The following is a 15,230-nucleotide window of genomic DNA, read 5'->3' on the forward strand; positions in this document are numbered from 1 at the left end:
CAATAAAAAGTGATTGAGTAAGCTGCATAGATTTCATGACTAGAAGCTCAAAAGACGAAAACATCGTTGTTTTTTTTGTAAATTGAAATTTGCTTTAGTAAATGTTAGCAACACCTCTGCCTTTGCGGGATGCACGGGGGATATGGTCACTAGTGTAACCAGGAGGCGAGGCCTCATTTAACACAGTAAATTCATCAGGCTTAAGCCATGTTTCAGTCAGGCCAATCACATCAAGATTATGATCAGTGATTAGTTCATTGACTATAACTGCCTTGGAAATGAGGGATCTAACATTAAATAGCCATATTTTGAGATGTGAGGTATCACAATCTCTTTCAATAATGGCAGGAATGGAGGAGGTCTTTATACTAGTCAGATTGCTATGGTGAACACCGCCATGTTTAGTTTTGCCCAACCTAGGTCGAGGCACAGACACGGTCTCAATGGGGAAAGCTGAGCTGACTACACTGACTGTGCTAGTGGCAGACTCCACTAAGCTGGCAGGCTGGCTAACAGCCTGCTGCCTGGCCTGCACCCTATTTTATTGTGGAGCTAGGGGAGAAATCCCTACATCCCTAACTAGTGGTTTTCTCATTACCAGATATACTACATCCATAACTAGTGGTTTCCTCATTACCAGATATACTACAACCATAACTAGTGGTTTCCTCATTACCAGATATACTACATCCATAACTAGTGGTTTCCTCATCACCAGATATACTACATCCATAACTAGTGGTTTCCTCATTACACAATATACTACATCCATAACTAGTGGTTTCCTCATTACCAGATATACTACATCCATAACTAGTGGTTTCCTCATTACCAGATATACTACATCCATAACTGGTGGTTTCCTCATTAGAATGGAGGAGTTTCTACAACCAAATTGCATGTGCATCGCTGCAATTTTAGCAAACACAGAAAGGGGCCTATATTGGAGGCCAAAAGTCATCTGGCACACTGCTTAGGTCTTGACTGTCTTAAGATAGTCTTGTCAAATGTTGTACAACTTCATGGGTACTCTCTGGTCATCCCTTTTTACCTCAAATAAACAGTGGATTTCTGCTGTTGTGGGCATTTAACCATCTGTATGACTTTGTTGTTCACACAGGAGAGAGACGGGACTATCGTGGATCCTCTGGGGAGCCTCAACAACCTCATGATGCTGAAGAGGCAGAGAAGAGTCTCTCCAGATCAGAACACCTCAAGAAACACCTGCAGAGACCCACAGGGAAGAGAACTCACTGCTGCTCTGACTGTGGGAAAAGATTCACCTCATCAGAAAAACTTAAAATACATCAAAGAATTCACACTGAAGAGAAACCTTTTGGCTGTTCTCAATGTGGGAAGAGTTTTACCAAGTCAAGAAGCCTGATATCACATCAGAGAACACACACAGGAGAGAAAGTTTTTAGCTGTAATCAATGTGGGAAGAGTTTTACCCAGTCAAGAAGCCTGATATCACATCAGAGAACACACACAGGAGAGAAAGCTTTTAGCTGTAATCAATGTGGAAGGAGTTATGCCCTGTTAGGTAGCCTGACAGCACATCAGAGAACACACACAGGAGAGAAATCTTTTAGCTGTACTCAATGTGGGAAGAGTTTTTTTTCGTTCTAGCTGTCTGAAGAGACACCAGAAAACACACACAGGAGAGAAACCTTTTAGCTGTAATCAATGTGGAAAGAGTTTTACCCAGTCAAGAAGCCTGATATCACATCAGAGAACGCACACAGGAGAGAAACGAGAGAAACCATATAGCTGTACTCAATGTGGGAAGAGTTTTTTTTCTTCTAGCAGTCTGAAGGTACACCATAGAACACACACAGGAGAGAACCCTTTTAGCTGTGATCAATGTGGGAAGAGTTTTACTACATCTAGCCATCTGACTCAACACCAGAGAACACACACAGGAGAGAAACCTTATAGCTGTGATCAATGTGGGAAGAGATACTCTGGTAAAAGACATCTGATCAAACATCAGAAAATACATGAATGAGTTGTTTCATGATATTAATGAATTAATGTCACAATGTAGAATGTTTTAACATTGTAGTAGGAATATTTTAATGATGTCACAATGTAGAATGTTTAAACATTGTAGAAGGAGAATTTTAATGATGTCACAATGTAGAACCTAAACGTTTGTCCCCTGTTGATTTCAACATGATATGGATATTAGCCTCAGGGGGTAAATCCAGGCTCTGAAATGGATGAGTTACTATTTATGAGATTTAACAAAAAGTGACAAAAAAAATGTATTACACTTACCATGTTGGTGACCCACTTGAATCAAAATGCAACACTTCGAAATGTTTAGGTTTTCAATATATCACCAACTGTTTCTGCTTATTGGTTATTGATTTGGACACGTTAAAACTGTGTTTTGACATTGCACTATTCTCATTTAGTAAAATGTCATTGAAAAGACGTTGAAAATAAGACTATGACCGACGTCCAATATATGTTCGGTTGTAGTTGAAAGTGAAAGTTGAAAAGAGGTCTTTTCTGGTCGTTTTTTTCAATGACTTGAAAACAGCTTCATTTCAATGTACTTGCAGCCTATACACATGGACGCAGTATAATAAATTGGTCTATAATCAATTTTATTAACAATCCTTCATCACTCCAGTATTTATTTACAACATTCAAGTGCTAATTGTCTTTATTCCACTACTGAAGAAGCATGACTCAAATCACCTCATATTTATAAAAAATAAAATAAAATAAAAAAGTACAATTGTTTTTTTTTTTTAATGAAATGTATGTATTCACTAATGTAAGTCGCTCTGGATAAGAGCGTAAGCTAAATGACTAAAATGTAAAATGTAAAAAATTTCAAACATTCAGCCTGACAAAATCAGATTTTTTTTAATTATTTCATGCCTCACCATTAGGTTCATTATTGTCAATATGTATTAACAAAGGGGTGTACATTTGGTTTTGATATTTCATATTTACAATTCATGTAATACTTATTCATGCAACCAACTGACAATTTTTGGGTACAATTATATTGACATTGTTATCCTGCTTTTAGAATATCAGGGTTCATTCTCAGATGTGCCAACCCAAATGTACTAGAGCATGACATTGGGGACTGAGCCCCGATCCAACAACATGCCTATCTAGTGAACCCTGAAAAGAGAGAGAAGCTCTGCAGTGAGGTGGAAAGTTACTATGGATATTGCAGGAGTTTCCTCTTGAAATCAGACATGTCTGTGGTAAGGACAACTTGGTTGCTGATTGTCTCAAGGGTGGGCAGTTAAAAAGTTTTGTGTTTTGTGTTTAGCCAGTGAGTTACCATGGATCACAATTTATTATAACTGCATGTTTTTCCGTATTGGAGATGTGTTATGTTTGGGCTCGTTCCAAGGGGACGAGAGTTCTAGAAGCTAGTGGGTTTTAGGAAGACGAGAGTTCTAGAAGCTAGTTAGTTTTAGGAAGACGAGAGTTCTAGAAGCTAGTGAGTTTTAGGAAGAATTCTATGGAAAGAAAAAGGACAAAAAATACGATTGTATATTATTATTTAGAAATAGGTGTTTTTTTTCTTCTTTTGAATAGTTGACAGCCAGTAGACACCATGTTTATATTGGTGAAGGTGAAGCATTGTAGTTGATTATATTGGGAAATTAAGTTGTTTTCTGTTGGTGGTAAGCAAACTTGTCCAAAAGAAATGTAGGACATATTTGTTGTCTTAAGGGGGAAGGTGTTACAGGCTTTGGTTTTTCCATTTATGTTTTGAAGTTGGACTTTAGCACGTCTAGCTCGTTAGCGCGTCTAGCTCGTTAGCACGTAGGACGCACTGATTGGTGTCACCTCGTTAGTCAGTATGTGTTACACCTGTGCTGGCTTGTCCATCTCGTTAGTGGGAAGGTGTTTCACCTGAACTGGTCCAGGTTCTATTTAAGAGTGTCTGGCCCAGTGCTCCAGTTGTCTTGATACATGTGGAGAGTCAACACCACTAGTTGCGCCACCTTTTTGGTTTGCTTCCTGTCTTTAAGTTTGGTGTGGGTTTTTATTTTGTTTTCCTCTTCTTGGGCAGATTTAGTGGGTCTCATGGTGGGTGTCTTTTAGGTCCCAGTTGTTGTTACTAGTCAACTTTCAGTGGACACTGAGAGCAAAAGTGAAACATTATGTTATAATACTTTTATTGCATCAAATGGTTGTTTGATGCAACAGAATAGAGGGTTCTTAGAACTATTGTGTCTGTGTGTTCTACTGAGGATGGGCCTCTGGGAGAAAACACTGACAGGAGATTTACAATGACTTTTGGGTGATAAAACCTAAAGAGACCGCATTCCAGAGCATGAGTTAATGTTTCTGTTCTATATGGTACCAGGGAGAGATGACCCCAGGGCCAGACCCTGGTCTCTACATAAAGAGTACTGTTTTTACAGCAGATACTGTCTGCTGAGAATTATAAGTATCTTTCATACAAATCTTAACCTTGTGACCCGTTCTATACATCTGTTGTTGGTCATGTAGGTTGAAAGGGGTGTATCTTGGCTGTAAAAGACCTTTGTACTTTTGTATCGTGGCTCTCAACGAATCATCTGGGGGTGATTCGTCGACCAGACATCATTATCGTAGAACACTCAATTGAATAACGTTATATGTGTGTGTTGTATTGACCTGCTCCCTTATTAATAAGTGAATAAAGATTTAGTTTTAGAATAACTCTGACTTGTGTGATAAGTTTGTCTCCTCAATTGATGTTAAAGAAATTAACCACCACATTTGGCGATGGGGATGTGAATCTTCACTTGGCTCCTGATGACCTGGGTAAATGACCTGGCTCCTGATGACCTGGGTAGATGACCTGACGACCTGGGTAAATGACCTGGCTCCTGATGACCTGGGTAAATGACCTGACTCCTGATGACCTGGGTAAATGACCTGACTCCTGACGACCTGGGTAAATGACCTGGCTCCTGACGACCTGGGTAAATGACCTGGCTCCTGATGACCTGGGTAAATGACCTGGCTCCTGATGACCTGGGTAAATGACCTGACTCCTGACGACCTGGGTAAATGGTGCACGAGAGATCACTCTAACTTGGGATCTCAGGGAGACTTCGGGAACAGAGCAGATGAACCCACCTTTGATCTGAGTGGATACCACAACTCAAACCTAATTTAAAAAAAAGAATGAGGTGAGCGAAACACGCAAAGTGGAGATTTTAGAAAATCCTCGTAGGCTCTGAGTGTGTATTCCTGTGTGAGGGGGGGGCACCTTGGAGGTGTAAACAAAGCCCAGTCAGGAGGCTCTGAGTGTGTACTCCTGTGTGGAGGTGTAAACAGGGCCCAGTCAGGAGGCTCTGAGTGTGTATTCCTGTGTGGAGGTGTAAACAGGGCCCAATCAGCTATCTGTGTGAACTGGATGAAAACTAGAATCTGTGTTTACTAGTTAAGACCATTTATGATATAGTGTAAGATAGTAAGGTGCACCTGTAATTGTTTTAAACCTGTAATTGTTTTAAACCTGGACCCCATTTTAGAAGTATTGAAAGATGTAAATGTATGAGTTACATTATCCTAGGAACTAACCATGAGATAGAAATGTGAAAATATTCCTGCAGGTTAAAATATTGTTGAAAAACAACCAATTGATTAGGTATGTTTGGGAATAGCATTGTGTGACTTTGATATGAGAGTTGTGTGACTGTGATATGAGAGTTGTGTGACTGTGATATGAGAGATGTGTGACTGTGATATGAGAGTTGTGTGACTGTGATATGAGAGATGTGTGACTGTGATATGAGAGTTGTGTGACTGTGATATGAGAGATGTGTGACTGTGATATGAGAGCTGTGACTGTGATATGAGAGTTGTGTGACTGTGATATGAGAGTTGTGTGACTGTGATATGAGAGTTGTGTGACTGTTATATGAGAGTTGTGTGACTGATATGAGAGTTGTGTGACTGTGATATGAGAGTTGTGTGACTGTGATATGAGAGTTGTGTGACTGATATGAGAGTTGTGTGACTGTGATATGAGAGTTGTGTGACTGATTTGAGAGTTGTGTAACTGTGGTATGAGAGTTGTGTGACTGTGATATGAGAGTTGTGTGACTGTGATATGAGAGTTGTTTATGAAGAAACAGATGATTGGTGCATAGGCATACCTTGTTATGGACATAAAGGCCACTCGGGTCCTCATTGAAGAGGTAGGGAAAGAGCAGAATCACTGCTGTGGTCTCCAGTCCTAGTAAAGTAAAGCAATGATCTTACTACACTTGCTAATTTTATTACAAAATACATTAGAGAAAAGGAAGGAATAAGAGCAAATCCCTCTTCTGTATTGTCCTTCAGGGACTGTCAAAATAGCAGGATGATGTCCTCACCCCTGCCTCGCCTCTCTACCTCTGATAGTCCTTGAATTCTCTTTTTGTCTATATCCATTCCATGGACCTAATTCATTTCTGAGAAGATCTGAAAAGATAATTTGCACACATTTGTATGCTAATAGATTTCAGTTTGTATTGACTGCTATGTAGGTTAAATGTACACTTCAAATGCAGCTGTCCTACAACATATCTGTACCTTCTTCTTGATCCCAATTGCATTGTGTCCATGTTCTGTCCTATAAGAGTTTCAAAGGAAGAGAAAATGTGTCAAAGAATAGTCTTTCAAAAAAACAAATATATATATTAAGTAAATATTGAAAGATAAATGGCATCAACATACAATGTAATGTAAAATAGAATAACATATTGGAGAAAGCACTAGCCAATACAGTACTGCCATACAGTAACAGTACTGTCATACAGGCCTAATATCACATTTCAAGATATCTTTGTACACAAATTGTTCAATATTTTATCAGGCTGACTTGAAAGATTATACGCAACATTTTGCTGCATGGCAATTGGATTCTGAAGGGCATTTATACAAAAGAGGTAGTCTAGACACTGTATTAATACCATTATGCATTTGAATCCCATCTACAGCTACCATCAAGATATTAATTTCCCTCCACAAGGGGGCGGACATGTAACGTTTCCAAAATGGGATAGTATTGTACATGTAACGTCTCCAAAATGGGATAGTATTGTACATGTAACGTTTCCAAAATGGGGTAGTATTGGACATGTAACGTTTTCAAAATGGGATAGTATTGTACATGTAACGTTTCCAAAATAGGATAGTATTGTACATGTAACGTTTCCAAAATGGGATAGTATTGTCCATGTAACGTTTCCAAAATGGTATAGTATTGTACATGTAACGTTTCCAAAATGGGATAGTATTGTACATGTAACGTTTCCAAAATGGTATAGTATTGTACATGTAACGTTTCCAAAATGGGATAGTATTGTACACGGGGGGCCAGCACAGAAAAAAATGTATGAAATTGTTTGAAATGTATGCATTCACTACTGTAAGTCGCTCTGGATAAGAGCGTCTGCTAAATGACTAAAATGTAAAAAAAAAAAATGTACATGTAACGTTTCCAAAATGGGATAGTATTGTACATGTAACGTTTCCAAAATGGGATAGTGTTGTACATGTAACGTTTCCAAAATGGGATAGTATTGTACATGTAACGTTTCCAAAATGGGATAGTATTGTCCATGTAACGTTTCCAAAATGGTATAGTATTGTACATGTAACGTTTCCAAAATGGGATAGTATTGTACATGTAACGTTTCCAAAATGGGATAGTATTGTCCATGTAACGTTTCCAAAATGGTATAGTATTGTACATGTAACGTTTCCAAAATGGGATAGTATTGTACATGTAATGTTTCCAAAATGGGATAGTATTGTACATGTAACGTTTCCAAAATGGGATAGTATTGTCCATGTAACGTTTCCAAAATGGGATAGTATTGTACATGTAATGTTTCCAAAATGGGATAGTATTGTACATGTAACGTTTCCAAAATGGGATAGTATTACCCATGTAACGTTTCCAAAATGGGATAGTATTGTACATGTAACGTTTCCAAAATGGGATAGTATTGTACATGTAACGTTATGCCCCCTTGTGAGTTAATAGTATTGCATGCTGTAGCAGGCTATATAAAGAGGAAGACCTCCATTGACGATTCAGTTCGTTGTAACATCTCGTCTGGACAGGTCACCGTCCTTAGTTAGTTAGTTAACGAAGCTAACGTTAGTAGAAGCTGCTGCAGCTCCAATACAGTATGAGGTGAGACGGTGAACTGATGTTGAATTACACCTCTGTTGCTAGGCAGAACTTTAGTCACATGAGTTCTTCCTCACTTGACCTGACCTGACCTCAGCCTAAATTCCTCACTCCTCCCCACCTCACGGCTATCCTGTTGACTTGTACCAGACTGTGGCCCTTCTCCTCCCCACCTCACGGCTGTCCTGTTGACTTGTTCCAGACTGTGGCCCTTCTCCTCCCCACCTCACGGCTGTCCTGTTGACTTGTTCCAGACTGTGGCCCTTCTCCTCCCCACCTCACAGCTGTCCTGTTGACTTGTTCCAGACTGTGGCCCTTCTCCTTCCATAGGATCCCTGATGTCTAACAATAACACATTCTGACAGAATGTAAACGTTCTACATCCCCTTCTCTCAAACAGTGACATGAATAAGGATATTTCATATTTTCAAGTTCAGAACCCATCACCTGCTATGTAAAAGAGACAGAAGAATGCACAATGGTAAATGCTATCTGGGATCCTTGGGACATCCCTACCCTAAACCCTAAACTTAACCCTAACCTTAACCATTTTAAAAGTCAACTTCAACAAGCTAGGGACGTCCCAAGGATGTATCTCTACCTGGAAATACATGATCTAAGTGATTGATAGTTGATATTCAGCACTCATAAAGCCTTATTTACTTTAATGAACTACTAAAATAGTGATTTTGTCAGACAGCATAGACAGCAGCTCTACACTTTATTGACTGACTGATCCATTCATCCTTCCATCCCTCCTCAGCCTTCCTCTCCTCTGAAGACCCAGTGAGGGTGGAGCTCAGTCAGAGAGCTGTTGAGGGACTGGTTAGGAAGAACACTTCTACAGCCAGAGAGGTGAGAGGTCACACATGGTTTAGATGGTAAATATTTATGTCCCCTTAGTGGTTCATCACGTCAGCAAAAGGTGATATGTTCCATCATCTATGTTTATTTACATTAGTGCAAATTGTCCACTGATATTGGTGTAATTTCTCACCCCTTTTGGCTGTATGAAAGTTAATTTCCCCTCAGGCACACACATTTGTTCTTTGATATTATGAAGGTCATTTGTGTCAAATGTATTTTTCCCCTCATTCACCCCATCTCTTTACATTGCTTATGTATATTCAGTGGCCTGACTGTGTCAAAGGCCCATCCCGGTAGATCTGAACCTAATGCAGCTTGGAGTGATCGGATGACAGAAGTCACATTTAGGTGCCAGGTGTAACTGAGGCCATAGATGCTCCATATCCATTACTTTGAGTGTTTTATATAATATAACTAAATGTGTTTCTGTGTTGCAGGGACAGTCAAGAAATGGAACAGCAATGCCACAGAACATGACATAATCAGAGCTGTGGGAGACCACCTCAAGTCCCTGGTAGAGCCGGGGGTGGTGTTTACCACTCCACCACGCCTTCAGCAGGCTGGAAAAGTGGGATTGATCTGGTTGATCCATTTGTTTGTTTCAATGTTTAATAGTTGAATCCTTTGTTGATTTCAACATACATCATTTATACTGTTTTTCATACTAAGATGGACCAAGATATATACATTTTGTTTAAAAAAAAACATATATTTAACTAGGCAAGAACAAATTCTTATTTACAATGATGGTCTACAGGGGAACAGTGAGTTAACTTCCTTGTTCAGGGGCAGAATGACAGATTTTTACCTTGTCAGCTCTGGGATTCAATCCAGCACATTTTCAGTTACTGGCCCTACACTCTAACCACTAGGCTACCTGCTGCCCAAAATATGTGTTGCTTTTGCAAGAGTCTGTTGATTGGTCGGTCATTGGGTTCATTGTTTCACAAAATGTTCAAATCAAGCGTTATTTATATAGCAAATTTAAGACATGGCTTCACAGAAAGAAAATGAAAAAATCTAAAATTTACTACACAACAAACATAACAGGATAAAAAACTGATTAAATGGAAGATTGATGTGCATTTTAAGGAAATGCCATTTGATAAAAATATTAACAATATGATGCAATATCCAACCCAAAATATAAGCTTGTTTTACTACATTCCCCAACAAGAAAACCAAAAATGTCGCTTACTTAGAAGAGGGAACTAACAAAGAGTCACTGACAACAACCACAACTAAACAGGTGGGGTTATAGGAGGGTTCTGAAAGACACTATGGGGGTGTCCACTGAAAGTTGACTAGTAACAACAACTGGGACCTAAAAGACACCCACCATGAGACCCACTAAATCTGTCCAAGAGGAAAACAAAAGAAAAACCCATATCAAACTTAAAGACAGGAAGCAAACCAAAAAGGTGGAGCAACTAAAGGTGTTGACTCTCCACATGTATCAAGACAACTGGAGCACTGGGCCAGACACTCTTAAATAGAACCTGGACCAGCTCAGGTGAAACACCTTCCCACTAACGAGATGGACAAGCCAGCACAGGTGTAACACATACTGACTAACGAGGTGACACCAATCAGTGCGTCCTACGTGCTAACGAGCTAGACGGGCTAACCAGCTAGACGTGCTAACGCGCTAGACGTGCTAACGCGCTAGACGGGCTAGACGTGCTGACGAGCTTGACGTGCTAACGAGCTAGACGTGCTAACGAGCTAGACGTGCTAAAGTCAGGGGCGGAAATCCCGGGGGGGACGGGGGGGACACGACCCCCCCATCCTGGGAAAAATATGATTTGTCCCCCCCAATATATCACTGAAACATAACTATGCAATTTAAATAATATTAATAATACGCAACGAAAGCAATTGTGCTGATTATAGACACTTAATAGCGCATTTTTAAGTTTCAAAAGATTGCAACCCCCCCACCCTTGCCTCACAATGGTTTGATCCACTGCCAGTTCCTTAGCTTGCTCCGTAACAGAGAGGTCGTATCTACTGTCTGAAAGGCACTCAATGCACGTAACTGACGTGAGGTTAATCCAGTCAATCGCGCACACACACTAGCAGAATATGCAGAGCTAGCGCGCAAATATTAACTATTAAGCTAGCTAGTACCTATTCCATTTATGTGGCGTCGTCAAAAATGGAATCAGCATGCAGATGATGTAAGTTAGTGCTTCAAAGTCCCTGTGATAAGGTTAGCGATAAACTGAAATCCAAACTGAACAGAACTACACTCTCTTCTACCATTGTCTTAAATATATTTAATGGTCTCGTTGCAAAAGCTAAATTGTCGCAAGTGAACTTTTATTTATTTATTTTATTTCACCTTTATTTAACCCGGGTAGCAAAGATTATAGCAAACACCACTGAAACTGAATTGGTGCTCGCTAGCTTTGCAATTTCAGCTATTGTTGGAAGCCAGCCAATATGAAACAAACTATTAAAATTACAAAAGGTTGCAGCATATGTTGTGTAAATTGTGAACTCATACAGCTGTCAACTCTTGTCATTTTAATCCGTTTCACATTTGCTAGCTACCTTTTAGATCGAAGCCCAAATAGAATGATTGAAGATGATAGAAGCCCATCTCCTACTGTAAATAACCTACGCACTGTGTGTGTAGCCAGCCAGCCAGCCGGGTAGAAAAATGGCAGAAAAATAAAAGACGGACATCAGAGTATTTTTCAATACACCAAAACGCATAGTAAGAACCCTAGTAGCCTAATATCTCAAAGACTAGTTGATAAAATGTTCATAAGAAAGAAATGAAATTCTAATGGAAATGTTTCACAATGATGTCATTAGGCAGAGCAGGCAACAGATGGCACACAGACAGCAGAGTTGGGGACAGATATGCAGGGACAGACTGGCAGAGACAGGGAGTCTCAGGTAAGTTTGTTGAGTCTTTGTTTGGCAACATTATGAAAGGTTCTCAATTTTTTGGACTTGTAAAATAGGAACATAATTGGAAAATGCCATGGATACCCCCACTCTCAACTTAAACTGGTGACTGAACTAAGATTTGTTAAAGGCAATGGTATTGCTGTTGTGATTAGTTGTGTAGTTTTGGGTACCGGTAGTTAGGAGTACGGCAAACACCTTATTTCTTTGGTTCCTCAATATACATTTACCATATTACAATGTAGGCTATGTTTTACAGCACTACTTTTGGTGTCCCCCTCAGGAATTGCCCTTGAGAAAATTTCATGTAATTGTCCCCTCCAAAGTTGATATCAGATTTTCGCCAATGGCTAAAGTCCAACCTCAAAACATAAATGGAAAAACCAAAGCCTGTAACACCTTCCCCTTTAAGACAACAAATATATCCTATATTTTTGTTGGACAAGTTTGCTAACCACCAACAGAAAACAACTTCCATTTCTCATTATAATCAACTACAATGCTTCACCTTCTACAATATAAACATGGTGTGTACTGGCTGTAAACTATGAAAAAAATCATTTAATTAAAAAAAAATTCTAAATACATTTTTCTACAATGTAATTTTTTGCTTCTAGAACTCTCGTCCCCGTGGAACGAGCCCAAACAAAACGAATCTCCAAAACGGAAAAACGTGCAGTCAAAATAAATTGTGATCCATGGTAACTCACTGGCAAAACACAAAACTTTTTGACTGCCCACCCTTGAGACAGCCACGTTGTCCTCACCACGGACATGTCTGATTTCAAGAGGAAACTCCTGCAATATCCGTAGTACCTTTCCACCTCACTGCAGAGCTTCTCTCTCTTTTCAGGGTTCACTAGATAGGCATGTTGTTGGATCGGGGCCCAGTCCCCAATGTCATGCTCTAGTACATTTGGGTTGGCACATCTGAGAATGAATCCTGATATTCTAAAAGCAGGGCAACAATGTCAATATAATTGTACCAAAAAATTGTCAGTTGGTTGCATAAATAAATATCATTACTAAATGTTTCATGAAATGTAAATATTAAATAGCCCCAAAGTCAAAACACAGTTTTAACATGTCTAAATCAATAACCAATATGCAGAAACAGTTTGGGATGAATTGAAAACCTAAACATAAAATGTGCTATATACACAAACATCTGCCACAATAATCATATTACTTGTATTTATTTAAACAAGCACCTTATAAACTGCACAAGCACAAAAAACGCTGTTGTTTTGACAAGTAGCAATAAATCACTGATATCCATTAGGGAGGAAATCAGGTTGTACGTGCTGTTGAAACTAACACAACAAAACAAAAAACACATGGAAATGGAGATATCTTTTACCTCACTGGTTAGAGGACAACCTGCAGAAGACAGTCAGCTACATTTTGGAGTGATGCATTTAAATGTAGGGGTCGCTAAACAAAGGAACACAACACTTATTTGTCATCACTCATCGATATCATGTTGAAATGAATTGTGCGAGAGGAGGGAGATGAGGTTGCACGTCCTGTTAAAACTAACAGCTCAAAAACCACATGGAATCTGGGAATAATGTGTACATCACTGGTTAGAGGACAATTTGTAGAAAACAGCTGGCTACATTTTGAAGTGTTGCATTTTGATTCAAGTGGGTGACCGACATGGTAAGTGTAACACAGCTCTTTTTGTGTTAGTCACTTTTTGTTAAATCACATAAATAGTAGTCTTTCAATTCAGAGCCTGGATTTTCCCCCTGAGGCTAATATCCATATCACGCTGAAATGAATTGAATGGGGAAAACGTTTAGGGTTCTACATTGTGAAATTCCTTAAAATAAGGTTAAAAACATTGTGACATTTTTTCATTGATGCCATGAAACAACTCCTTCATGTATGTATTTTCTGATGTTTGATCAGAGATCTTTTATCAAAGTATCTCTTCTCACACTGATCACAGCTATAAGGTTTCTCTCCTGTGTGTGTTCTCTGGTGTAGAGTCAGAGAGCCAGATGTAGTAAAACTCTTCCCACATTGATCACAGCTATAAGGTTTCTCTCCTGTGTGTGTTCTCTGGTGTGATACCAGATGGCCAGATCCACGAAAACTCTTCCCACATTGACCACAGCTATAAGATTTCTCTCCTGTGTGTGTTCTCTGGTGTGATACTAGATGGCCAGATTGACCAAAACTCTTCCCACATTGATCACAGCTATAAGGTTTCTCTCCTGTGTGTGTTCTCTGGTGTAGAGTCAGCGAGCCAGATGTAGTAAAACTATTCCCACATTGATCACAGCTATAAGGCTTCTCTCCTGTGTGTGTTCTCTGGTGTTGAGTCAGAGTTCTAGATGCAGCAAAACTCTTCCCACATTGACCACAGCTATAAGGTTTCTCTCCTGTGTGTGTTCTCTGGTGTGATACTAGATGGCCAGATTGACCAAAACTCTTCCCACATTGATCACAGCTATAAGGTTTCTCTCCTGTGTGTGTTCTCTGGTGTAGAGTCAGCGAGCCAGATGTAGTAAAACTCTTCCCACATTGATCACAGCTAAAAGGTTTCTCTCCTGTGTGTGTTCTCTGGTGTGATACTAGATGGCCAGATCCACGAAAACTCTTCCCACATTGATCACAGCAATAAGGTTTCTCTCCTGTGTGTATTCTCTGGTGTTGAGTCAGAGTTCTAGATGCAGCAAAACTCTTCCCACATTGACCACAGCTATAAGATTTCTCTCCTGTGTGTGTTCTCTGGTGAATTTTAATGCCTGATGAGGTGAATCTCTTCCCACAGTCAGAGCAGCAGTGAGTTCTCTTCCCTGTGGGTCTCTGCTGGTGTTTCTTGAGGTGTTCTGATCTGGAGAGACTCTTCTCTGCCTCGTCAGCATCATGAGGTTGTTGAGGCTCCCCAGAGGATCCACGATAGTCCCGTCTTTCTCCTGTGTGAACAACAAAGTCAGACAGATGGTTAAAGGCCCACAACAGCGGAAATCCACTGTAAAAGGTGATGCCAACAGCGTAGCCATGATGTTGTAAACAATTTAAGTCAGTAATGAATGTTACAATTATTTGACAATTGCCCTAAAATGAGCAAGAATAGTCATATTTTGTCTTGTTTTCACATTAGTAGTAACATCGATGATTGTAGGCTAGAAATAAGTTATTAAAGTTGTTGAAACTATAAGCAGTGTGCCAGACGACTTTTGGTCTCCAATATAGGCCCCTTTCTATGTTTAATGAAATTGCGGCACGAGGGCGATGCACATGCAAAAACACTTGCAGAAACTCCTCC

General features: G+C 39.7%; 1 protein-coding gene across 1 annotated transcript in view; it reads right to left on the bottom strand.

The window, feature by feature from the left end:
• Positions 1 to 15,230, bottom strand: part of LOC123732753 (zinc finger protein 135-like) — an 84,216-nt gene that overhangs the window by 15,213 nt on the left and 53,773 nt on the right. The window contains exons 2-3 of the mRNA XM_045712006.1: positions 13,884 to 14,667; positions 8,518 to 8,532 (exon numbers count right to left, since the gene is read on the bottom strand). Of these exons, the coding sequence (XP_045567962.1) occupies positions 8,518 to 8,532; positions 13,884 to 14,667 (799 nt within the window). The remainder of the gene's footprint in view (positions 1 to 8,517; positions 8,533 to 13,883; positions 14,668 to 15,230) is intronic.

The sequence above is a fragment of the Salmo salar genome, chromosome ssa02, assembly GCF_905237065.1.
Source record: "Salmo salar chromosome ssa02, Ssal_v3.1, whole genome shotgun sequence".
Taxonomy (NCBI): Eukaryota; Metazoa; Chordata; class Actinopteri; order Salmoniformes; family Salmonidae; genus Salmo; species Salmo salar.